Consider the following 23996-nt stretch of genomic DNA (forward strand, 5'->3'; position numbering starts at 1 on the left):
TTTTTTTAATTATTTATTCTTAGCAAAACACATGATTCAAATTGATTAGTCCAACTTAGCTGGAATTAGATAATGTCACTGCTGGGAAATGATGAAGAGGATGAGCGCGCGCGCACACACACACACACACACACACACACACACACACACACACACACACACACACACACACGCCCTGAACAGCATGCACAACAAGCTGAAATATACTTATCACTGGTTTCGTGGGAATTTGTTATCTGTCAGAAGCTTCACTGAGAAAGATGAAATACACATAAATATACACACAGGTACTTCTCTACAAATATTCCTACACGCGTCTGCACAAACACCCCTGGCAGGGGGCTCTGCACTGCGGCAGGCAGCTGCGCCCCCGCTCCGCTCATCACACACCTGTTTCCACGCGCTGGACTGCTGTTCCACATATGCTCCGACCTTGTGCTGAATATGGTGATGATCACGTTTACTCTGGTGCTTTAGCGTCACAGCGAACAGCTCCGTCTATTATTCGGTGCTTCGTTGACTTGGTGCGATTCATCACAGAGCAGAAGACAGCTGATCTGGAGCTGTGGCCTCCTCATTAACCTGCCTCTGTCGTTCCTGTGTAGATGCCAAGTCCTGCCCGTCCAAGGACTTCCAGTGCCGCAACGGGAAGTGCGTGGCGCCGATCTTCGTGTGCGACGGCGACGACGACTGCGGCGACGCCAGCGACGAGGAGAAGTGCTCGGCTCCCACCTGCGACCCGCACCAGTTCCGCTGCAACGACTCCGAGTGCATCCCGGCCCAGTGGAGCTGCGACGGCGACGCCGACTGCAAGGACAAGTCGGACGAGTCCATGGAGCGCTGCGGCCGCCGCACGGAGCCCCAGAAGCCGCGCTGTCCCGCCGGCGAGTTCCAGTGCGGCAGCGGCGAGTGCCTGCACCTGAACTGGAAGTGTGACGGCGACGTGGACTGCAAGGACAAATCAGATGAAGCCCACTGTCGTAAGTGGGGCCTCAGTGCTCGAGCCACGGCCGCGTCCTGAACTCTGCCGTGATGGTCCGTAACGCGTGTTGCCGTGCAACCGTGTGGTCGGCAGACGCAGGGGGCCGCCTCTGACTGCCTCCAGTAACGGGCTCCCAGCGCAGCTCGCTGTGTGCGTACGGGTGGGAGGTGTAGGTCCTTCATCAGGCGAGACCCCCATCTGGTCTCCTCTTCACACGCCCACGCAGCACTCAGGGAGACGACAGCAGGCACACGCGTGACATGATACAAGCACTGGTGCTGCCGCGTGCACACACACACACACACACACACAGGCGCACAGAGGCGCGCACACACACACACACACACACACAGGCGCACAGAGGCGCACACACACACACACACACACACACACACACACACACACACACACACACACACACACACACACACACACACAGACTCAATGCATCCAATATGTAAAAACATTAATAGGCTTTGCCAAACCCGAGTAAAGTTATGTACGTTTCCCCAAATTAGCAGCACAGTCCAACCATCCATCGAAAAATCGAGGTTTCCGCCACCTACATCTGACAGAACCTACTAGAATGAACCACACATTTAGTTCACAAAGGCAGTGGTTTATGCAAAGTCCTAAATAATTAAACATGAGAAAAACTGCCTGCATCAAATTTAATTTAAAGGACTCAGAGCTGCCTGATTATCACTATGATCACCTGCTTCTACAACCCTCACATCTTCCTCCCAATTAAAGTATTATATCACATTACATCATTTTGACCTTAATCTGTCACATGAACCTGGCTAGTAAAAATAACAAAGCATACTATCATCCACCTTCTGGGAAGAACAGGCACGCGCCGCGTGCGTTGTAACCGTTTGATGGCGTGCGCTCAACAGGAATGGGCTCTCTCTGCCTCCTCCATTCACGCTACCAGGTTCAGCCCACTGCCACAGACCTGCGCTATTGTCTGCCAAACATCTGTCTCCATAATCCTGCGTTTTTTCTCCGACACGCAGATAAGTGACAGCGCAGCGGGAGGTCAGCGTAAACGAGACGCGGTCAGATCGTGACTCCCGTGGGCTCTCTGCCTCCCGTCCTCCCGTCCTGCCAGCATTTCTGCAGATGGCCGTCCATTATTATCACTATTTATCCCAGGGGGTTCATCATAATTAGCCAAGCTCTGATCTCGTGCATTTGGCTGAAAGAATCAGCAGTTTGTGACAGCGCAGGAGTGGGTTGTCAGCTCTTACCCGCTGTCTCGAGCATTAACTTGGGCTTGTCTGTGTTTTCCATTCGAGTCCGACTCCTGTTTGTTTCTCATATTTGTGGACCTACTGTACAGCTGGTGTGAAGCTGCGTGCGGCTGTGTTTTAGTCCATATTTCCGTGCATACGTGCAGTGATTGTGTGCCACACATTCGCCCGGCCTCCGCTGCAGTAGATCATTCCTCCGACACAGCCAGACCAGAACACAGCCCATGAATAATTAAAGAGCCAGTTAAAAAGACGGATGAGTTAAATAAGCCTGCCCTCCGCTGATAGAGCAAGCTCAAACAAATGGCTGCACACACGCACCAGCGCCATAGGTCACCGCATGTGGGTTTTTCCTCAGACATTGAATGAATACCTGCCTGGTTTTCATTTCTAGCCAGTCTTTTCCCGGACCGGTGCGAGTTGTGTGTGACAGATTACTGTTGGATTGGAACGCACTCCAGGACGGCTCGATGGCACAAATCCACCGCATATACAGTAAAGTGGAAAAATCATGAGCTCAGCGCGACGGTCGGCTGCTGAAGTTATGAGCGTCGAGCTCTGTACCTGGATACTTGACACCTTCACTGCAATAATAACATAATAGCTGGTCTCATATTAATGTGTGTGTGTGTGTGTGTGTTCCTCAGCATTGCTCACATGTCAGCCCGATGAGTTCCAGTGTGGAGATGGATCCTGTATTCACGGCACCAAACAGTGCAACAAGGTTCACGACTGTCCTGATTACAGCGACGAAGCCGGCTGCGTCAATGGTGAGTGTTCGTTCGTACGGCGACAGTGAACGCAACAGCGAATAACGACTCTCAGTTCCACACCTTTGTTCCTTCTTCTGCTCGGATCAGATAATGGTGATAGTTGGCCTTTTTGTCTTATATATTTTTGTAGATCACAAACTCAAAATTCTTGATTTAACCAAAACAAATCTGTCCAATTCTACTTTTAACACTTTCATTGAGATTCACAGGGGATGTAATAACAGGGAGCACAGATGGCGGCACTAATCGAATGTCCCTCAGGAGAAACTGATAAAAAGTAAAATTCTGAAATGCTTAAGTGACAAAAAGAAAAAGAAATGAGTGTAGGAGACCACAAATCCAAAGTGTTTCACATCTCAGTGTTTTGAATTTTAATCCCTTGACTCCTACATCAATTGTTCATTGTGTTGCACAAGCAGTTGCATTTTTACTTACCTTGTTTTACTTACTGCAACAGGCTCAGTGCTTTGTACTGTGCAGCTGTGTGTCCGTGGTTTGGACTCAAACATTCAGCTCATAAAAGCGACTGTATTTATAAAATAACATTTAAACACTGACTGTAAAGATGATTTCTTTTTCATTGCTTGTGACCGTTCTTTCCACCTTTGCAGCTCCTTTGACCTTACACCTGTTTACGTGTATGTGTGTAGGTAGCTGTGAAAACCTGCCTCAGATCCCAGCTGGTTCGTGGCTAACTGTCAAAATCATTTTATAGTAAAAATGCAATATTTACTCTTACTGGACGTGATTCCCCTGAAAATGACTCTAGTCTGTAATTTACATCTTGTGGTTTGTGTTGCAGAATACTAATTTGGTTTAGCGGTGCAGAATCTATTTTTTTTTTTAAATCACTCACTGTAGTCCGTAAACATGTGATGCGTGTAGTGAAGCTAAAAAACCTTTACAGCTGTTTATGTCTGTTTTTTACATGTGTTTGTTTAATAGTAACAAAGTGTGATGGCCCCAAAAAGTTCCGCTGTAAGAACGGCGAGTGTATCGACAGCAGCAAGGTGTGTGACAACGTGAAGGACTGCAAGGACTGGTCGGACGAACCCATGAAGGAGTGTGGTGAGACTGTTTGCTTTGTCTCAGCGCACAAACACACCCCCACATCCACACAGTCATTAGCTCCTTCACCACCCCAGGCATCAGGCACACATGCTAATGCAGGGGCGCCGATGCGCATTCTCATTCCCGGCATCATCATCTATTTCTAATGGGTGGTCACTTCTCTTAGTAAAAGGAGCTTCATTTGATCAAGCAACGGTGAATCAGGACATTTCTCAGCTGCCTTGTTATGATCAAAGAGCCGAGCGGCTCTTCCCTCCAGCGCGATCTTAGCCGGGAAGACGTGACCGGACTGCGTTGCTCATAAGAAGCCGCACAATTTATCCACACACCATAGATAATTGCCACTTATTGAGGTTCAGCCACAGGTCTCAGATTGCAAGAAGAGCAATCTAGTTACAAACAGACAGAGGAAGTTGGGGCAAAAGATATTTGTTGGTGAAATGTAGCTCATTAATTGCTATTGAAATAACTTGTATCAGTAACATTTTTCATTTACATTGAAGCTTGAAGCCTCCAACTTACTGCTTTTGGCCTGTGTCTGTTCCAGAGGACATTTGGTCTCAAGCCCACAGGGTCAAAGAGGGATAGCAGTGTAAAGTCCTGCTACTATAATCATGTTCTCATGATTTTACTGAGATCTGATGGAAACTCTGGCAGATCTTTAAACTACTGCCGTAATTGCAGTTAGATCGCCTCTTAGTTAGTCTCTCCCTCATTGTGGTACTCTCTCATTCTCACCGCTTCCCAGCGGCACCTGTACTCTCTTAAACCTTAATCTTTAATGTAAACCGGTAATGAAGTGGCAGCTTTGGCTTCCTGCTGGGATCTCCCTCAGCTCCCCGGAGGACAAGTGAAAGACAAAAGGATGAATGGGAGGTAGAGAAAATAAAGGAAAACAAGGAGGGAGAGAATGAACACCCCAGGTACAATAAGCACCAGAGTAGAGTGGCAGCGGGCGTGTGGTGGAACGTGGGTTGGTTCCAGGTGTGTGTGGCTCATCCACACTCACATAAAATGCCCCCCCCAACCGGTCTCCGTCCCCTTTCTGTCCTCACTCTTGCTCCTCTTCTCTCCACAGGCCTCAACGAGTGTGCCGACAACAATGGCGGCTGCTCCCACATCTGCCGGGACCGGAGAATCGGTTACGAGTGTGACTGTCCCTCCGGCTACAAACTCCAGGATAAAAAGACGTGTGGAGGTAAAGAAAGGAAGTCACGTGACAGAGACGCGCTCGCGCCTCGTCTGTGCTGGACGAAACGCTTTCTAGCTCCGCTTTGAAGAGTTGAGCTGTAAACCTTCATTTTGAAGTGGTCCCCCGCTCATCCATCAATACTTGTTCATTTAAATGGAAAACAGTTTTAACATTAACATCTAATGATTTCTTTGTGTTGTGGAAGCTCTTGGTCTAATTGGAAATATTACTAATTGCATTCAAAGAATCACGTTCATAACAAGACATAATAACATGGCAAATAGGGAACGTGCATGTCTCTGTTTTCCATGTGTTGATCTCCACACCGTGTTTCTCCCCACAGACATAGACGAGTGTGAGAATCCAGACGCCTGCAGTCAGATTTGCATCAACTACAAAGGAGATTACAAGTGCGAGTGCTACGAAGGCTACGAGATGGACCCGTCCTCAAAGACCTGCAAAGCCGTGGGTGAGTCATTTATTAGAAGTCCACCAACGCTCACGGATGAACGTGTATGCAGTCAAAGGTACACAGTTACCGTTACCCACTCCCACAGTTACCGTTATATCCCACACGGTTCCCACACTGTGGGACTCTGAAAGGACGGGCTCGCTTTGTATGCAGGCTCCGCTCAGCAATCTGTTCAAAGATAAATATTTGCCATCTTCTTCTGCAGTCCTCACTAATGAAAAGTCTGCAGCCAGCTGCCTCCGCGCTCTCTGGGGCGTCGAGGCTGCTGTGTGTGAGGCGCCTGGAGGCAACGCAGGGTCTGAGCCCCCGCGTTTGGCCAGGGCAAATACTGTGAGCGGCGGCGAGGATGGGAGTGAAATCCTGGAGGCTCGAGATTGTTACTGTGAGTTTGGACTGTATCGGTCCAGCTATTGTCGGTGAGTTACAGCTGGCTGTGCTGATAACGGTGCAGTATGTCAACAACTATTAAAACACCTGATACCGCTGACAAATTAGCTTTACCTTTTTTTTTTTTTTTTCTTAGAGTTGTGCTAATGCCTTGCTCCCACTGCTTTAGCCACACTGGGGCTGGAACCGTTAACTGACTGAGATACATGGCAAAGTAACTTTTCTGCTGGGAAAAGTGAGAAAAGAGAACGTTATTAGTGATTACTGCCATCAGTCTTGGGTTGAGTCATTACAGGGCGAACTGGTCTGGTAATGAGGGAGCTTAAAGCAGGTCCTCACTCTTTGGCTAAGTGGCATAAAACCGCCATTGATTGCTTCACGCCTCTCGGTGTGAATCTTTATTACTGTTCCGCAGCACAAAGCGCCCTTGTCAGAGGCCGAGCCGTGTGTAAAGGAGGCGAGGTGGGCAGCGAAGAAGAGCGTGTAGACGGACGGCTGCGCTGTAGATGTGTGTATGATCACTGAAGTAATGCAGCGTTTACTGAAGCATGTCGGAGCCAAAAAGACAGGAAGAAGAACAGACGTGATGATGCGTTTGGAGGGTTTCATTCCAGAGGTACAAATAGAGACGGTGACATAAATACAGCCTGCTTTGTGAAGCAGAGGTAATGTGGGTTTAATGAAGCTGCAGCTCATACGTGGACGCCTGTAGAATGCTGGCGTGCAGGAGGAACCCGTCCTGTCATAGAGCCTTGTCTCTATGATAATGTGACATGTGCTTTGCTGAGTTTCCCATTTTGAAGTTCAGGCTGCGAAATGTGCTCCGTCAGTTTCATCCTCACACGTTCCCAAAATATGCAGTAGGTGTTTGATTTAGCGTGTGTGTGTGTGTGTGTGTGTGTGTGTGTGTGTGTGTGTGTGTGTGTGTGTGTGTGTGTGTGTGTGTGTGTGTGTGTGTGTGTGTGTGTGTGTGTGTGTGTGTGTGTGTGTGTGTGTGTGTGTGTGTGTGTGTGTGTGTGTGTGTGTGTGTGTACGTACGTACATTTCCATCTAATCCTAGCTAAAGGTTTCAGGCTTTTCAGATTAATTTCAAAGTAATGCAACTGTTTCAGCGGCTGTGTTAATTAAAAGTAAAGTCCCAGGTTGCAGTCACATTGCTTTGAATGTGTGTGTGTTTGTATTAGGACCTGCCAGCGTCCATTAAGTCGCCCGGAAGAAAGCCTTGCTCTACACTAATTGCATTCATTGTTTTTCTGTTTACACCTTTATGGATGTGATGCCACTCACTGAGTTGTCAACTTGAGTTATTGTTTGCGTGAGAGAGAGAGAACAAGTATCAGTTATTGGATGTATGAGATGGATGGAGAAGCTTAAGAGGGTCTGAGAGCAACACACACATACACACAAACAGAACTTTCTGATGTATTTTTTTAAATAGTAAGTCATCTGTCGTCCTTACTATAAAACAGATGGAAAGACATACTGTATAACACAAGAAACTAAACACCTTTTATAAGAATACACTGTCAAATTACGTTTCTCTCAGTATTTTAAACCATGAAGTAAACACAAGGCAGCTGCTATAAAGGAGAGAAGCTTTACAGTCCTGGGCAAAGCACAGCAATACAACAGAGGAGAGTAGAGGTAAACAACAATCATCTGATGCGCTTCATTTAACAGATTATGCCCAGATCTGCGATCGATACCAAGGCTGAACTCCAGTAATTTGTCTCATCTCATCTCATTGTAAAAGATGTGAAATTGCATAATGTTGTTAATGTTTAATGTTGTTTGAAAATATGTCACTCTTAAAAAAAGAAAAACCTGACACAGTGTCACAAAGATGCAGACGATCTGTACAAACCGCCTGTGGACCGAAGCTTTGTTCCTACTTATTTATTTATTCAGTCTTGTTTCGTCTCCTGTTCCTCTTCCCCCTCAGTCAACGGCAGCGTGCTGCAGCCTCAGCCACAGAGCCAAGAGCAGTTTGTGACACACTTGACAGTTTGAGCACACACTTTTCAAAATGGGTTCAAAGCTGTGGTCAGATTTTCCCCATTGTCAGAAGATTTTGCCGTGGGACTAAAGATGTTGTGGAACGTTGTCAAAGCTCGTCTCAGAAGTGTTTTGTGTAGGTTGGGGATTAAAGTGGACCAGCACATAGCACTGTAGTCTGTCTGGGGGAATATTAAGACAGAATACACATTGTTTACATCTTGTTTATTATCTGCTTCATGTCCATTGTAGAGATCTTGGTCTTTTCAAAATTCAGATAAAGAAACAAGATTTTTTAAATTTGACGCTGGGTTCCTGCTCCAGCATCAGTTCAGTGTTGTATAGTCTGGGATTTGTTGACTTTAATGATGAATTTCACAGCAGCATCTTTTTTTCTGACCTTTAATTTCTGTGTTGGGTTTTTTCATTTTCTTTCCCTTCTCTTTCCCACATAAACATCTTAATTGGCTCTGGGGCAGAGCAGTTCTGCAATGGCAGTTCAGATTAAAATGTATCTGTGGAAGAGGCGGACTGTTGCTCTGCTGGGATCTACTGATGAGATATTATTGCACTTTTTGATGATGTCTCTAATGCCCCTGTGGAGAAAACAGTGACTCTGCTTTTTTTGACCAGAGATGAGGCTTGGGGACCAGTGAAAGAGAAGTCAAATCCATCCTTGTTCAAAGTATTTTTTTTACATTCTGTCATTCTCGTTCTCACAGTCACTCGATCTGATGGTGTCTTTTCTCCTTCCTCCCTCCTATAATTATATCCTTTTACTCTTCATTTCTCCATGACTTCAGCTGCACTCATTACATTTGCTTGTGTCTTCCTTCATTCGACTCTCGCTCAGCAGGTGAAATTGATGGTTACAGGACCCAGCAGTCAGTGGAAAATGATTGGATCCAAACAGCAGCAGAAATGTAATATTTTCTCCGTGTGCAGTAGCTCGTAGTAAACCGGAGCTGAAGGAACCCACCGAGGCAGAGTCGGCGCCGTGTGAATGTTGGGTTTGCGTGCGACTGTTCGGCTTCGCCCCTATTTTAAACGCTTTGCTCTGTTTCTGGTTTATTGGACAGCGAGTGGCCAAGACTGACATGACAAATAGGTGGGAGACGTGTAAAAGCAAAGGGAGCGAAGGATAAAAAGAGACGTAAACAGGCCCACCGACGGAAATTGGCCAGAAAACAGATTGGTGTAGGATAATGAATTGAACATTTGGGCGTCTCCTCCAAACGCGGGCGTGAATGAACAAATGCAGTATTTTGTGTCTGGGTGCGTGAGTGTTTTGGTGTTGACCTTGTCTACTGCCCAAGAAGCATTTAAATTCTTCAATCAAATTCACCTTGTGCCCCAGGTAATAGAATGCGCCAGGCTGTAGCCAGGTTTATTTACAAGAACAGAACAGATGTGATGCTTTATTCAGTAGCTGGACACTAACGTTCGAAGGTAACACTTTTAAATAGGCCTTTTTAAGCTCACATGCTGTGTGGTGCTTTCAGGATGTAGTCACAGTAACATAATGCACTGGCAGAATGTATGTGGGAAAAGAGGCTTATTTGGATTAAGGATTTATAAATATTTTATTAAAATGCACACTTTAAGAGGCTAAATAAATGTAAACAGACCAGCTGTGTCCTCATCACAACAGAGCAGGACACAGGATAAAGCACAGAAAACCTAACGAGGATGTCAAGTCTCTTTTATGTCAGTCATTTTCAGGTAATGCTGTCCTGCCCATATGCGAGGTCACATACAGCACATACACTTTACGGGCATAAAGATCCTGATCTCATCTTTCTCTGTCTAATAAACTGTTACAGGACCTAATTTGCACATGTGCAGGTTCACCCTTCAAATACAGGGTTGAGATGCCAACACTTTGAGTCATTACAAAGAAAAGCCATGATTTCTGGTGACATGTGCTGCACTCTTTGCTTATGAACACTTATGACTGACTGGGCTGCAAATGGCCGCTGTGTATTGAGAGTGGGAGGAGAGGCGTCAGTGTTCTCCTGGTGTCACACAGATTAATGGGCCGTTCCTGTCAAGGTCGAAGCACTGATTGCACAACGATTGTCGTTTCCTCAGGTAAAAGTCCGTACTTGATGTTCACCAACCGTCACGAGATCCGTCGCATTGACCTGCTGAAGAGCGAGTACACCCAGGTGGTTCCCACGCTGAAGAACGCCGTGGCCCTGGACGTAGACGTCTCCACCAACAAGATGTTCTGGTGCGATTTGTATCATCAGAAAATCTACAGGTAAGAACAGAACCAGGGCTTTTGGACTCTTTATTGATCTTGTCTTCTGTCGCACCCTCTGGCAGTGACGGACCCACACAGTGGAGGGCAGTGTGTCCTTCTCACTTACGCTGGACACACCTGCTGTAGGTTTAGCATTAGCTGTAGCTCCAGCATTGCCACGTGTAGCTGTCTCGCCCTGGTGGCTGGCAGGTTGTGGGAGGAGTCTTCCATCATCTCAGCTGAGCCATATGCTCCTTCTAATTCTGCTGCCTCAGTAATCGCCGCCATTACTCATCTGCATACATGGGTTTACACACACACACACACACACACAGGCTCGGAGGTAAACTCGACGGCTTGTGAGAGAGAATCATGAACTCATTTGTCATCATGAGCTCGTCGGAAGCTGCAAATAAAGACGGGTCGCTTTAAATAACCAGAAACAAACAGTGCTTATAAGTTGATGGTGTTGTATTGAACTTTGTTTACTTTTCTGCTTCTTCGTCGTCTTCACATTAAGTCTTAAAGCCATTTTCTCATTCTGTTTATTTATACAGAATCGTTGTCCTTGAACTAAAGCAGAGTAGATACGTTTGCTTTCCAGTCGCTCAGATTCCCTTCGATCAGGTGCGTTGTATCGAACAGAAGTAGTGGTGATTACTCCTAATTGACCCTCAGTGACAGCGTGGGTTTCTGGGCTAATTCATAGCGATTAGCATGTTATGGCTTGATGACTTGTTAACGTCTCCCCGTGATGAAGACATCTGTTGTAAACAATAATGCAGTCAATTAAAGGTGCAATCTGCTCAGTGGCCTTGGACTCATCTGTCTATGTCGTGTCGCCCGTTGCAGCTCGTCCTCTATCCATCCCTTCAACCTGTTCGTCCCAGTTTTAAAGTTTCTAACTACAGCAACAAGGTCATTTATTATTATAATTTGTTAAAGGACGTCAAAACTTGATTGATTAATTGAGTTGGATTTTTTATTGGACCAGCCAGGTAACAAGACAATTATCTCCAAAGATCCTGATACATCCATCTCTTCTTCATCATTTCAGCTGCTCGTCACACGTCACATCTTTCCTTCTGGTGAAAATATATATCTTAACTGGTTAATAAGTCTTCAGTCTGGTGCTTAATGTCATAGTTTCCAGCCTACTAACAGACATATACCATCCAACAGCGCTTACATCAATGAGGCCAGTGACTCGTCGCAGCAAGTGACTCTGATCGACTCACTCCTCTCCCCTGAGGGCCTGGCCGTCGACTGGGTCCACAAGAACATCTACTGGACCGACTCCGGCAACAAAAGCATCTCCGTGGCCACGGGAGACGGCAGGAAGAGGAAAGTGCTGATAAGCACCGACCTGAGCGAGCCGCGGGCCATCGTGGTGGACCCACACCAAGGGTGAGTGGGAGGGGACAAAGGTGTAGGGCAGTGAAGGAGGGGGGAGGCAGCAGGATGTCAGTGGGTCCAACATGCTGCCATTGTCATTATCAAATAAGAATATGCCTCTGTAGCACCACAATACATCTGTTTGCAGTACTGCACCCATCAGTTAGATCTGCACACACGGTGGGTCTCTCTGCTCCATGTGTCTCTCTTTGTCTCATATGCCTCGCGTTCCCCAAAGGACTCTTTTCAATACTCTACTAAGCCAGACTAGCATGAAATAAATGCAAATTAAGCAGAGCCTTCACAGTTTCTCATTGATACCCACATTCAAAAGTGGTCCAAGTTTCTAGTGCCGCCTGTTTTAAACAGCGTCTGCTTTGCCTGAATGTCTTCGAGGCCTGTTTCAGAAGTGAAGACATTTGATTTGGGAGAGAAAGCGATGTGGAGGTAGATTCAGTGAGTTCATATTCAGTCAGGTATTGGATGTGGGTAAAAGACATTGCCTTTGTCCAACCTGTCGGTGCGTCTTTCCGCAGGTTTATGTACTGGTCGGACTGGGGAGGCCAGGCCAAAATCGAGAAGGCTGGAATGAACGGTGTGGACCGACAAGTTCTGGTGTCTGAACACATCGAGTGGCCCAATGGAATCACCCTTGGTAAGAAACCCACAGGGCTCACACGGGGAAAAGTATCCGACGACAAAGGGAGAGAGAAATCAATCAGTTCGTGAAGTTTGGTTGCTGATATTGCTTTTAAGTGAAAATAAAGCGAGAGTGAGACGCAAAGACAGATAAAGGGTGAGAGTTGAGAGAAGAAACCAGCGTAGGGGCTCTGCCACCCCCGAGTAGCTCTTATTGTTATAGCTCAGTCTGTGGCTGGCCCTCATCAATCAAACCAGTGAATACAGGCTTTCGAATTAATAAGCCAGACGCTCTGCGCTGTCGATAGCTCTCATCATCCCTTTCAACTCCCTCCACGGCACCAGCCAATTTCTCTCAGCTGCCCTTGCCTGGGGAGAGCGGGAGCCACGCAGCCGCCACACTCGCTGGAATTGAGGTGTTGCTACATCTGTATGAAAACAAATTATTTTTGGAGGAAGGTGAATGAAGGAGTCGGTCCGAGTGGCCGTGCGCTGCTGAGAGACATGGGGTGGCCTATTTTCTTTGGTCGCTGGTTTCATTCAGGCCTGAAAAGAGAACAGCTGGTTTAAGAGGCGTGAAAAGGTCTGCGTTTATCTGTGACACTGTTGAAATAGTCGCGTGAGGCAAAATGAGCTAATATGTGGAGGAAAAGCTGCAGTTTCTTTTGCATGCACGTGTATTTAGGTTTACATGGACGTGACGAGTCGCTCTGAGCCTGTGTCCTTTGCTGTCAAGTACATTTTCAGTCTCGCCACTGCACTGTGGCCCATAAGTACGGCAACTGCTTCGTTCCCGTTTAGGGGACTAATACGAGGAAATAGATTTGCGAAACATTGAAGTTACCCTTTAAAAAAAGTCCAAACTAATCAGATTGCTCAAGGGCACATATATTTTTTTCAGGCAAAGTCAACCAGCAATTACAATCACATCTATGTTCTCTCAGCACTAGGCCTCAGTCGTCATGTCAGAGAAGATTGATGGCGCGGCTGCTGAGCCATTACAGTCATATACTTCTCACCCTGGGCCTTTTCTCTTGGAATGACCTCTCGCTCTCCTTCTTCCGTCCAATTTGGTTTTGCCCCCCCCCCCCCCCCCCCTTTTATTCTTAGATCTGTCCAACAGGCGCTTGTATTGGGTGGACTCGAAGCTGCACCTGCTGTCCAGCGTGGACCTGAATGGGAACAACAGAAAGGTGTTACTGTCGTCCCATCATCATCTGGGACATCCGTTCGCGCTCACTGTGTTTGAGGTAAGAAAAGAGTTCAGATTAAAACACACAAAAAATAATCACTTCAGTGTGAAGCTGTGTCACATCAAAACAGTGACCATGTCCAAGTCTGATACTATGGTAAGTGAAGGAAATCGTGCAAACAGTCCAGTTGAGGTAGTTTAGGCATCTTCCTGTTTTGGCTCTTTTCATTTCAGATTTTCTGAGAACATCAAACATGGAGAAGAATCTTTTTTGGTTAGATTATTATTGAAGACAATTTATGTGGCACAGGACAACATGTGGGAGAACATGAGATGTTTGGACTGCTTAGGTTGAAACTCTTTTTGTTTGGCTTTGAGACTTCTCATGAATTTAACTGTGATGCTAGAATCTCACTACCTGAAAGGCTAATGAGATGTTAATGTCTTTATACACCGAGTGAAAGTGCAAGATCAACCCAGAGAGGGAAAGTGCTAACAAGCAGATTGTGGTGGATGCAGCAACGAATGAAACTACAGTAATAGTACATTAGGGTGTTTTTATTCTGGCGGGTCCGTGTGTTCGACTGCATTAAGATGGCGTGTGAGGTGGAAACAAGAAGCACCGCAGAGCAGGAGGAGGACGAGCGTGAGAACGAGGGAGAAGAAATGTGATCAGCAGGACGTGCTTTCTCCATTTCTCTTATTGCCGCACGCTGTGATGATGGGAAGCAGAGCTAAGAGGGAACATCCATCATGACCAGCTGAGTGTGTGGATATGTGAAAGTGAACAGAATAGAAAAGCGTAGTTTCAGGCAACACTGAAAGATCATCCTTGGAGATTAATAGCCCCCAACTCCTGGTTGCTGTTCGGTTCTGGTTTTAATACAGAATTAACACAGGTTTTCCTGGTTGCTCTTCTCAGCAACTTTGGTTCCATGTGAACTGAACAAACCCTTTAAATCAGTTTTATCTGGGAAATTAGCTTCGAGGGAGACTCCGAGTCTTGGTCTGTGTTAATCTACTACCAGGCCACAATTTTCCACCTTTTCTGGCTTTGTTACACTAGATTCCCAGTAATTACAAAACCATCAATACTTCTGTGGCAGTTAAAATGTCTCGATAACGGATTGGTCCCTATTCTTAGCGTCTTTCCTCAAAAAACACTGCAAAGATGTGACTGTAAAAACTGGTTTTAGGTTCTTTTATCAGTTCATTGAGGCCAGTTTCAGTTTATTGGGATTTTGGATTATATACAGTAGCTCCTCATAATTGTGAGTGATCTTCCTCTGACATTCACTCTATACTGATGTACTAATGCTGCAAAGGAAAGACACAGGGTTCCCAAATCAAAGCCTGGATGTACCTCCACTAAACACAGTCTGAGTAAAAGCCTTCCAGCCAGAGTCAACCCCCCCCACCACCACCACCACCACCACCAACATACCAAACCCTAAGGAAATGTGGATCGCAGAGACATGCAGAGAGTAATGTTTTCTCTTTCCCAAGCTTCAGGATCATTGCATTACTATTTATCCACTCTTTGTTTGACTGGAGGGGACGGAGGAGAAGGCAAAATGAGTTTGTGGTGAAGAAGCACACAGGAGGATGGGGATATAGACATGAGCAGCCAGAAAGGAAGAATCCAAGGCGCATATCTGCCCTCCTGCCTTAAATTCAACACAGAAGTAAGACTTAGATAATCCTGCACCAACACAGCAGCAAAAGAAGAGAGATGACATCACAGGTTGAGGCTGGTTGGGCCTCAGACCAGGCAGTAAAAACCTGGGCATGTTCTTAGTAACAAGGGAAGTTTTAAAGGAATGGAAGCATGTGTGAGCACCATTAAGAGACTAACGTAAAAAATGTCAGGTGAGCCTGATCTCTGATTGCTGCATTAAATCAGAACACCTCTCTACAGCTCAGTCAAAAAATAGAAATCAATCCAAAAAATATTAAGACTTTATAGTAGGTTGATGAAGTTTTCTAATATGACACTGGTACAGTAGAAAGCAACCAGAAGCTCTACGGACAGAAATACCACTCAAACTATTTGTTCTCCTGGGATAAAATCCAGACAAAGTCATCAAGGGCTGTTTTCTGACCCTGACGTGACCTCACACATCTACTGTATGTGATTTGCTCAGGAGACTTTGTATGTGTACAGTAAAGTGTGTTTAAGTTCTGGCTCATCCTTCAACACATAAAAGACTCACCTTGATCCTACGACACAATGAAAAGCTCTGACCTCCTCTGCTCTGCATTGCACTTTAGAGCACACTGTGCAAAACAGTGACAGATCCATAGAAAAGAAACCGCTAAAATGGATCTAGACTGGGAGAATATAAAGGATATAAGCACAAAAAGGCAAAGGGGCGAGATTGAATGGTAGATGTGATTATTCTGATATTTGTCTTTCACTGTAGCAGCGCTGCTGTCACATGTGTAAAGGTTATCTGGGAGAGGGGACGATGAAGCGATAGAGATGTCAGGAAAAGATGGAAAAGGAGAAGGTGAGAGAAAGGTTGGGTCCTCGATGCCTCGGCAACAAAGGGGAGAGTTGATTACAGCTGTGGCTGCGCCAGACAAAGACAAAATGCGTATCCAGTCATATACACACCTTTGGTGGGTTGACCTTTAAAGTGATCATAAAACTGTAATTACAATCACTGCGTAATGGAAACAGACACATGGAGGAGCCATCACAGTCGCCGTCCTGTTGCATCGTTGTCTCACACTCAGCACAACGATCCCTGTTCTTTTTTTTTAACCTTCCTATCATCTCAGCATCTTTCTGTGTTGTTCTTAATTGATGTGTGTCTCTGTGCACGAAGCGATCTGCTGTTGCCATGGAAACCAAGTGCCGTAACCACTCATGCAGCCTATTCCATCCTGTAACATCACTAAAGAGATTTGTGAAGAGGCGTTGAGAGGGGAAGAGGAAAAATTAAAAGACAGGAGAGGGGCCTCTGAGGTCGGGGATTGTAGGATTCTAGCATTACGTGCATCATGACATAAAGGAAAGAACATCCGTTGTATACAGTATGTGTTCTGCAAAATGCAGAACCTCTACTTGTCTTAGAACAGTAGCTATACAGTGTGCTGGTAGAGTGCATCCATACACCAGTAGCCACAGATCCTCATGCACACTCTTCTGCTGTGTGTTGTATATCAGTGTGTTCTGATAGTTGTTCAGGAGCACGGCCGCTATTGAGGGAAAATTAATATTCTTTTACAAGCCTTTGTGTTAAAAGCATTCTCCTGTTCATCCGAGGTTCACTGAGGGGACACATTCTTTTGACTACAGTATGAAGTGTCGTTAAAGTACATCTCTGCTGTGACGGTTTCATTTCGGAGCGATACTGTATCCTTTCATCATCAAAAAACAAAAACACTGCAACGCTCCCAGCGGAGTTTCCTCAGCAGCTACGGCTGCGTACGTAGGTTAGCATAACATAAATGTTAGCTCATGTTAAATGTTCACATGGGATATTGTGACATGCTGTATGTCATAATTACAACAAATACATGTTTGCTTAATACAGCTTTACTTCAGTAGAGCGCAAAGCGAAACATTTTTTGGTTCTGCACAATTTTTCAAAGGCAAAGCTACTTTGTAAAAGACTATGGGCAGTTATTGGAAGATATTAACGGAGAGTATTGTGTTACAGAGGGCTACAGGGGGTTAGTTTCACAGGATGCTCATATTTTCAAACCCAGTTCAGGTGTTATGGGATAATATAGAATCTCCTGCTTCCCACCTTTATGGCTGCTTTGGCTGTTTTTTCTTAACAAAGCTGTGAAATAATATCCTCTTCAGTCCAGCAGGTCAAACCCGGTGCCGTCCATCAGTAGATATAAACACGATCTCTGTATCTTTCTATGCAGGACCGCATATACTGGACAGACTTGGAGGATGAAGCCATATACAGCGTCAATCGGCTGACGGGACATGACGTGGCGAAGGTGGCAGAGCATCTGAACAACCCGCTGGACCTGGTGGTGTTTCATGAACAGAGGCAGCCGAAGGGTACGAAGAAGCCAAGCGTGGTCACACTGGTCCTTTCACGTGGTTGGTGTAGGCTGATCCCAGCACAGCTCCATCCAACTGAGTGCAGGAGACTTAACATGGCTGCCCGGGTCAGCTAGGTTTAATGTGTAGTTTATGTGCAAAACTGCAGCAACATAACACGTTTTTAAAAATCCTTTTAACATTGTAATCACTGCTGACAAAACCTTGAATTATCCGTGAACAAACAGCAGCATCCAGTTTGATTACACTGAAGGGGGGTGTTGTGCATGTCAAATAATGTTTCATTGTTTTCCCCCAGCACCGACTGCATTGCCAGGTGTGTGTGTGTGTGTGTGTGTGTGTGTGTGTGTGTGTGTGTGTGTGTGTGTGTGTGTGTGTGTGTGTGTGTGTGTGTGTGTGTGTGTGTGTGTGTGTGTGTGTGTGTGTGTGTGTGTGTGTGTGTGTGTGTGTGTGTGTGAGAGAGAGAGAGAGAGAAATGCTTTGTTTTGGACTCAAAGCAGACTTGTCTAAGTGCCAGTAGGGAGCTAATTGCATTCAGTCATTAATAAATCAAGAGTTTTGCTCAAAGAGATTTTACTGAATTGAGCATGTTTCCTCCAAATCACCAACGAAAGCAACACACGGGCTGACCTGACCGAGTTCAATGAAACCTCTCATATGAGTGTGCCAGTATGTTTGAGCATGTGACTTTGACTGATGGTATTGTAAGGGTAAAGTCCAAACCTGCATGTTTCCATGTGGCTCCAAAAATCTCTCATTCTATAGTGTCTTCGTACATGTAAAAATCCATACAGTTTCTCTCTTTTGTGCATTTTTTAAAACATTTGATTAATTTATATTGTCGCACCTGTACTTTAAAGTTAAGGTTTCAGGATGGCTCAAATAAACTGCACAAGCAACAGCCAGTGAAGCTACTGCGACCTCCTAGCGACAGTGTTTTCTACATGATGATGTTTTATTTTCTGCTTGTCCTCCTTGTCTCTTCTCGTTTCCTTTTCTCTTTAACTGCTTTAACTTCTCACCACGCTGGCCTTTCTTCGCCCAGCATAGAATTTAATTGTATTGTTATCGCGAGCTTCATTCTTCTTAACATGGAAAGCAGGTATAGAGCACACTTCTTTAGAATTTCACTCAGACAGCTGTTCTCGTTGCTGTAGTCTGCTTGTTATGCTCAGACACTGCTAAGGCTCGACGTATTCCCAGCTTATTAAAATCTCACTTTGTATAGTGAGTGATGTTGCTTCTCCCCCTGATGGCTGATGATTCCTGATGCGCTGCTCGCTAAAACGGCAGAATCGACCACGACCTGACCTAATTCTGTTGCTTCCCCACACAACAAGATGAGCAATGTTTTTTTCATGACTCTGAACCTTGGGTTGGGAGACTATGTAAATTTATTTCTGACATTTGGAGGAAAGAATTTTAGTCACTAATATTTTAAAAAAAGCCCTTTGAAAATAAGTTATAAAATTAAAATAGATCATGAAAATGATACTGTATCACACAAAGTAGGTCCCAGCAGCTTCACTTCAAAATATTTGAACGTATAGTTCAGTGATCTCAAACAGTTTGTAGAGTTCGTGCTCATATTCATAGTTTTAGTCTTATTCATCTGTGATCAACTGTCTGTTCAAACTAGTAACAGCTTGAATTCAATCCATGATTACTTTGATGCTGACCGAGACTCAAAACTGCGGCTCGGTCTTCAATTCTTAATGGGCTTTTTCTTAAATATTCAGGTCTAGAGTACATGTGAACCTCTGCACTGATCATTCCATTGCTGACGAGGAATATTTACTGTAAATGGACATATAAAGTTTTGTAAATTGTGGTCTCGGGTGTGCATTAAATGTTACTTTTCCGCTGTAGTATCTATTCATGGTATTACAATATTTTAGTATTTCTACCTTATGTTCTCTCTGTTCTACCCTCCAGCTCCAGACACCTGTAATATGGGAACTTTGCCCAACGGTGGCTGTGAGTACCTCTGTCTGAAGGCGCCTCAGATCACAGACCACTCCCCTAAATACACCTGCGCCTGCCCTGACAACATGGAGCTGGGTCCAGACATGAGGCGCTGTGCTGTGGGTAAGTTTGGGGCAGTCAAAGGCTGTTTACAGTATAACTATATACAGTGAAAACAAGATTAATGGGCAATATAATACGCTATGTATGGTAAATAGAAAATATACTAATACTTACACTATATGCTAATATAAATGCTATGTACAAATAGTTGTGTCCAAAGCCAACTCCTTCATGTGTTCGCTGGGCTTTATTTAGATGTGGGTCAGGGATTCTCCCAGTGTACTGTACCTGGAGCCCCCTGCCCCACTCAGCCTGTCCCCAGCCTCTACGCAGTCATCGCATTAGTTAACTTGCTATCTATAATAAGCAGCCTCTGTTTTGCACCTCATCTTTGCATAAGGGAGAGTGATGAAGACGTGTGTAGGCCATCATTCGTAGAATCCCTGAGCGAGAGAGGGAGAAGCTGTAACATGGTCACCGACTGTGCACAGAAAGCAGGGAAACATCTGCACTCAAGACTCTTGGACTTACTAATGCAGTACAAATATTTCCTGCTGAGCACTTAAGATAAAATGGCCTCTTACGTTCATCCACCCTTGCTCTGTGTCCTGATTCAGTACATCTGTCTATTCATAAGCTAGTTTTATAATTTGCCCTCACTATGCTGCAACAATTAAAAGGAAATGTGTCCTAAACCTTTGTTGCTGTAGTACTGTAGAGGTTTAATTCTCTCTTTTGTGTAGTTCGGCCTAAAACAACTACGACGGCAGCTCCAACCAGCACCAGTACCACCAGTACCACCACCACCACTCCCACTACAACCACTACAAAGAGCACAACAGCAGCTAGCACAACTGTTAGCACCACTCCCTCAACCCCCCGTTCCACCACCACAAGCATCACCACCAGCACCTCCTCCTCCTCCTCCTCCTCCTCCTCTTCCTCCACCACGCTACGGCCCCCGTCCAGGCGCCTGACGACGCCGGCCCCTCCTCAGACCCCCCGGAGCACGTCCACGGCGCAGCCCCGGACGCCCGCGGCCACGAGCACGGAGACGACCGGCTTCACCAGAGCCAGTCCCACGTCTACGTCCACGCACGCGCCCATGTTAAGTGCAGCGGCCCCCAACAGCATCCAGAGAGAGAGCAACGCCAACCTGTCCCACAGAGGTAAGGGCCAAGCCCAGCATCCCACCACCACACAAACACTGGGAGTCATCATGGGAGTCTTTTCATGACAGCGTTTGGTAAGAAATGACATGTCTATGGCTAGTCTGTTTAATGAAAGACCACATTACATACATGAATAGTGAGTTGCTTGTGGTTTGCTCCTTTTATGAGGAGAGAAAGGTTTGAAATATGGTAAAGAAATCAACTTTAAATAACACCTTTGCTCCAGTGGTAAATCAGATATTGATCTGAATTTTTATCATTTCCAGTCATCTAGATAGAAGTCAGATACCTTAAAGTTCGGTTGATGGTGACTTTAGAGGCTTACATCCTTACAGCCGCCTTCTCCTGCTTTGTGGTAACACTGTGAACGTTTCATAATTTATTCGCAGACACCAGTCTGTCAGTTTTCTGTTTCCGCTCTGCTTCATTGCATTTTGTCTTTGCTGTTTTTTTTTTTTTAGGCTTTGCTTTTTTTGCTTTTTTCTTTGTTTCCCCCCCATCTCTCTCTCACACACACACACACACACACACACACACACACACACACACACACACACACACACACACCAGTGCATCTCTTGGTCTGCTCGCTTTCGGTCCCTCATGAACAGCATGTAACAGAGCTGTCAGACCTAACAAATGACAGTCCCCTCCACTTCTGCCTTCCACCTCTCATCCCTCATCCACACTTTCTGACAGCCGTTCTCACTCTCTTTGTCTTTCCCTCTCTCTCCTCTCTCCATATACTGTATCTCTCTCCTTTTCTCATTTACTCTCACTTTCTGAAACTGGCAGCATTGCTTTTTGTTCTCGCACCAATCAAGCTTTACTGGTACGCCAAGACACCACTTTACAGTTTGGTTGCCCAGACGCACAGTGACAGCAGTGACGATGCGTATAAAGCCAAGCTTGGGCAAAAATTTTATTTGGAAGAGAAGAAGAATCCGTTATATTACCCACAAAACAAAACTGATAAACCACTGAGCTACTCACCACATGCTTAATGTGATCTAGTGTTTTCAGCTCTTGGTTTGGATTTTTAAAGTCTTTGCTACATGGACACATTTAGAGGATGTAACTGTCAGACAACAGGTGGATGTTGGCTTTTTATTGTTAATATGACTCTGCATCAACAGAAATGGTGAATAAAATAAACAAGGAGCAAAGTAAAGGTTGATGAACAGTGAGTGACAATAGAGCAACTGTGGTGGAAATTTTGCAATAAAGGCAGATGAGAGAGTTGTCCTTTTGTGCGATTTATTGAAATAATAAAGAAAATAAAAATAATGGGGAAAGCAAATAAAAAGCATGGATGTTGATCGTGCACATCAACAAACCAAAAACCAGCTGGGGAGATCAGTGCACACACCACGAAGGTGTGATGCAAAGAGCCCACGATCCTAAAGTTGCTTCTGCCTTTTAACCCCTTTCTCTGGCTCTGGTGGAATGTCTCTCTGCAGCAATGGAATTGTTTGCGCCACCTTATCTCGCTGTGAGTGAGAATGTTTGCTTTCTCACTTCTGCATCGTCATGTCTTGTTATCCAAAGGAAGGAACACCGAGCTTCCAAGACAAGATGCATTTGCTTTAACAGCCTTGGGTCTGGTGGGGAGTCAGATAGGATGGAGCCAGAGTCCGGGTGTAAAAGACAAACATATATCAGAAATTATTAGTCAGTCAAATGGAGCATCAGATGTTTAGACTTGATGTACGTCAGGGCACAAGAGATTATTTGTTTGTGTAAGAATGTTCAGTATTGCACCTAACCAGCACATGACGAGTGTGTTGGATAAAAAACAGCACAAGGCACAATTTTTCCATTACATTCCCCCCTTTTGATTACACATTAATCAAACACTAAAATAATAAATTTTTTCAAACATTGCATTTTGTAGTAACAACCCTTACAAATGAAACAGTAAGTGTATTAAGTCAAAATTCAAAAATACACCTTCACATAAAAATGCAAGTAACTTAGGGATAAAAGGTTGGGAGCTGTTTTGGTGGGTAGTTAAACAAGAATAACCTCTGTATGAGCATGTGAAGAAAATAAGCTCATAATCATATTTGTATCAGATTATATTTTGTGATCAGATAGCCTAAGACCATCGTCAAAGTCATTAAGTGAATTAGAGTTGGGGTTTTTGAACATAGTGCATTGTGTCATTTGATACGAGAGTGTTGCTGAGGTCGCACGCATGATGAGACCTTTAACCAGTGGGATAACGCAAAAACCAAACAAGAGAATCACAGCCATCTCAATGATAAAGGAAACAGCTGCAGACATGAGAACAGATTTCCATTTTCCAGACATTTCGTCTAGCCAATTTCCAAGGGAAAGAACCTATACCAGAGTTAGCTGAGATTCTGAAGGTCGTGGAGCGCCTTCGCCACAATACCATTAGAATCAGTGTTATTCAGGATGTAAGTACAACATGCCTCTCCAAACATAACACAAACGCCTCTTTTCTCTGCTAACAACGTGTCTACGGCCATTCAATTGTAATGTAATAAAGACAATTAATGTATGATAGCCATAGGTTTCCGGTGGGGTTCTGTTTCATATAATCTTCAGATAGATTTCATGCTTTCGGATCTTTAATTGTACATTTGGGCCTAGAGCGAATAGGAGATTCAGGGATTTAACCAGAATGATGATGCGTTTTTCCGCTTGTGTTGTCTTTCATCTGTAGATGAAGGATAGAACTAATTGTAGCAGTGAATAAAGTGATTGTGAGCAAATTAAACACCAAGTCAACTTTAGGATATTTAAACTCAGTGTTGTGAATTATGTGAAATTTTCTCATTCAAAAGTAGTGTGCAAAGTTACATAGAAACATCATGTGATAAAGGCAATAATCAGAGTAACATAAAATGAAGTCTAACAAAGCATGTTTACAATTGATGTCTCGTAACAATCTGCTTCTTCCTGTTGAACAGTAGCGTTAGATTGTTTCCAACCTGTGTGTTGAAGTATTGATTGTTCGTTGGAGTTCTTCAGGTAGTGATCAGCTGATCACAGAGACACTTGGGATTCGTTATCACCGCCAGGTTTCCTCCCAATGTCGTCTGAGTCACTGTCACTCCCGTGATGTGAAGAGTCTACACGTCGTCCAGCGTCGGCAACTCAAGGCTGCTCGTGTGTGTGTTTTCTCAGGAGCGTGCGTG

General features: G+C 44.9%; 1 protein-coding gene across 5 annotated transcripts in view; it reads left to right on the forward strand.

Annotated features, from left to right (window-relative positions):
* The window catches only part of lrp8 (low density lipoprotein receptor-related protein 8, apolipoprotein e receptor), a 111915-nt gene that overhangs the window by 71589 nt on the left and 16330 nt on the right, over nucleotides 1-23996 (forward strand). For all 5 annotated transcript variants that reach the window (XM_041070702.2, XM_029149525.3, XM_029149527.3 and 2 more), the window contains exons 5-16: nucleotides 606-980; nucleotides 2886-3008; nucleotides 3957-4079; nucleotides 5161-5280; nucleotides 5618-5743; nucleotides 10220-10391; nucleotides 11556-11780; nucleotides 12305-12423; nucleotides 13518-13657; nucleotides 17485-17626; nucleotides 19565-19717; nucleotides 20401-20826. In XM_041070702.2, the coding sequence (XP_040926636.1) occupies nucleotides 606-980; nucleotides 2886-3008; nucleotides 3957-4079; nucleotides 5161-5280; nucleotides 5618-5743; nucleotides 10220-10391; nucleotides 11556-11780; nucleotides 12305-12423; nucleotides 13518-13657; nucleotides 17485-17626; nucleotides 19565-19717; nucleotides 20401-20826 (2244 nt within the window). The remainder of the gene's footprint in view (nucleotides 1-605; nucleotides 981-2885; nucleotides 3009-3956; nucleotides 4080-5160; nucleotides 5281-5617; nucleotides 5744-10219; nucleotides 10392-11555; nucleotides 11781-12304; nucleotides 12424-13517; nucleotides 13658-17484; nucleotides 17627-19564; nucleotides 19718-20400; nucleotides 20827-23996) is intronic.

This window comes from Betta splendens, chromosome 4 (assembly GCF_900634795.4).
Source record: "Betta splendens chromosome 4, fBetSpl5.4, whole genome shotgun sequence".
Lineage (NCBI taxonomy): Eukaryota > Metazoa > Chordata > Actinopteri > Anabantiformes > Osphronemidae > Betta > Betta splendens.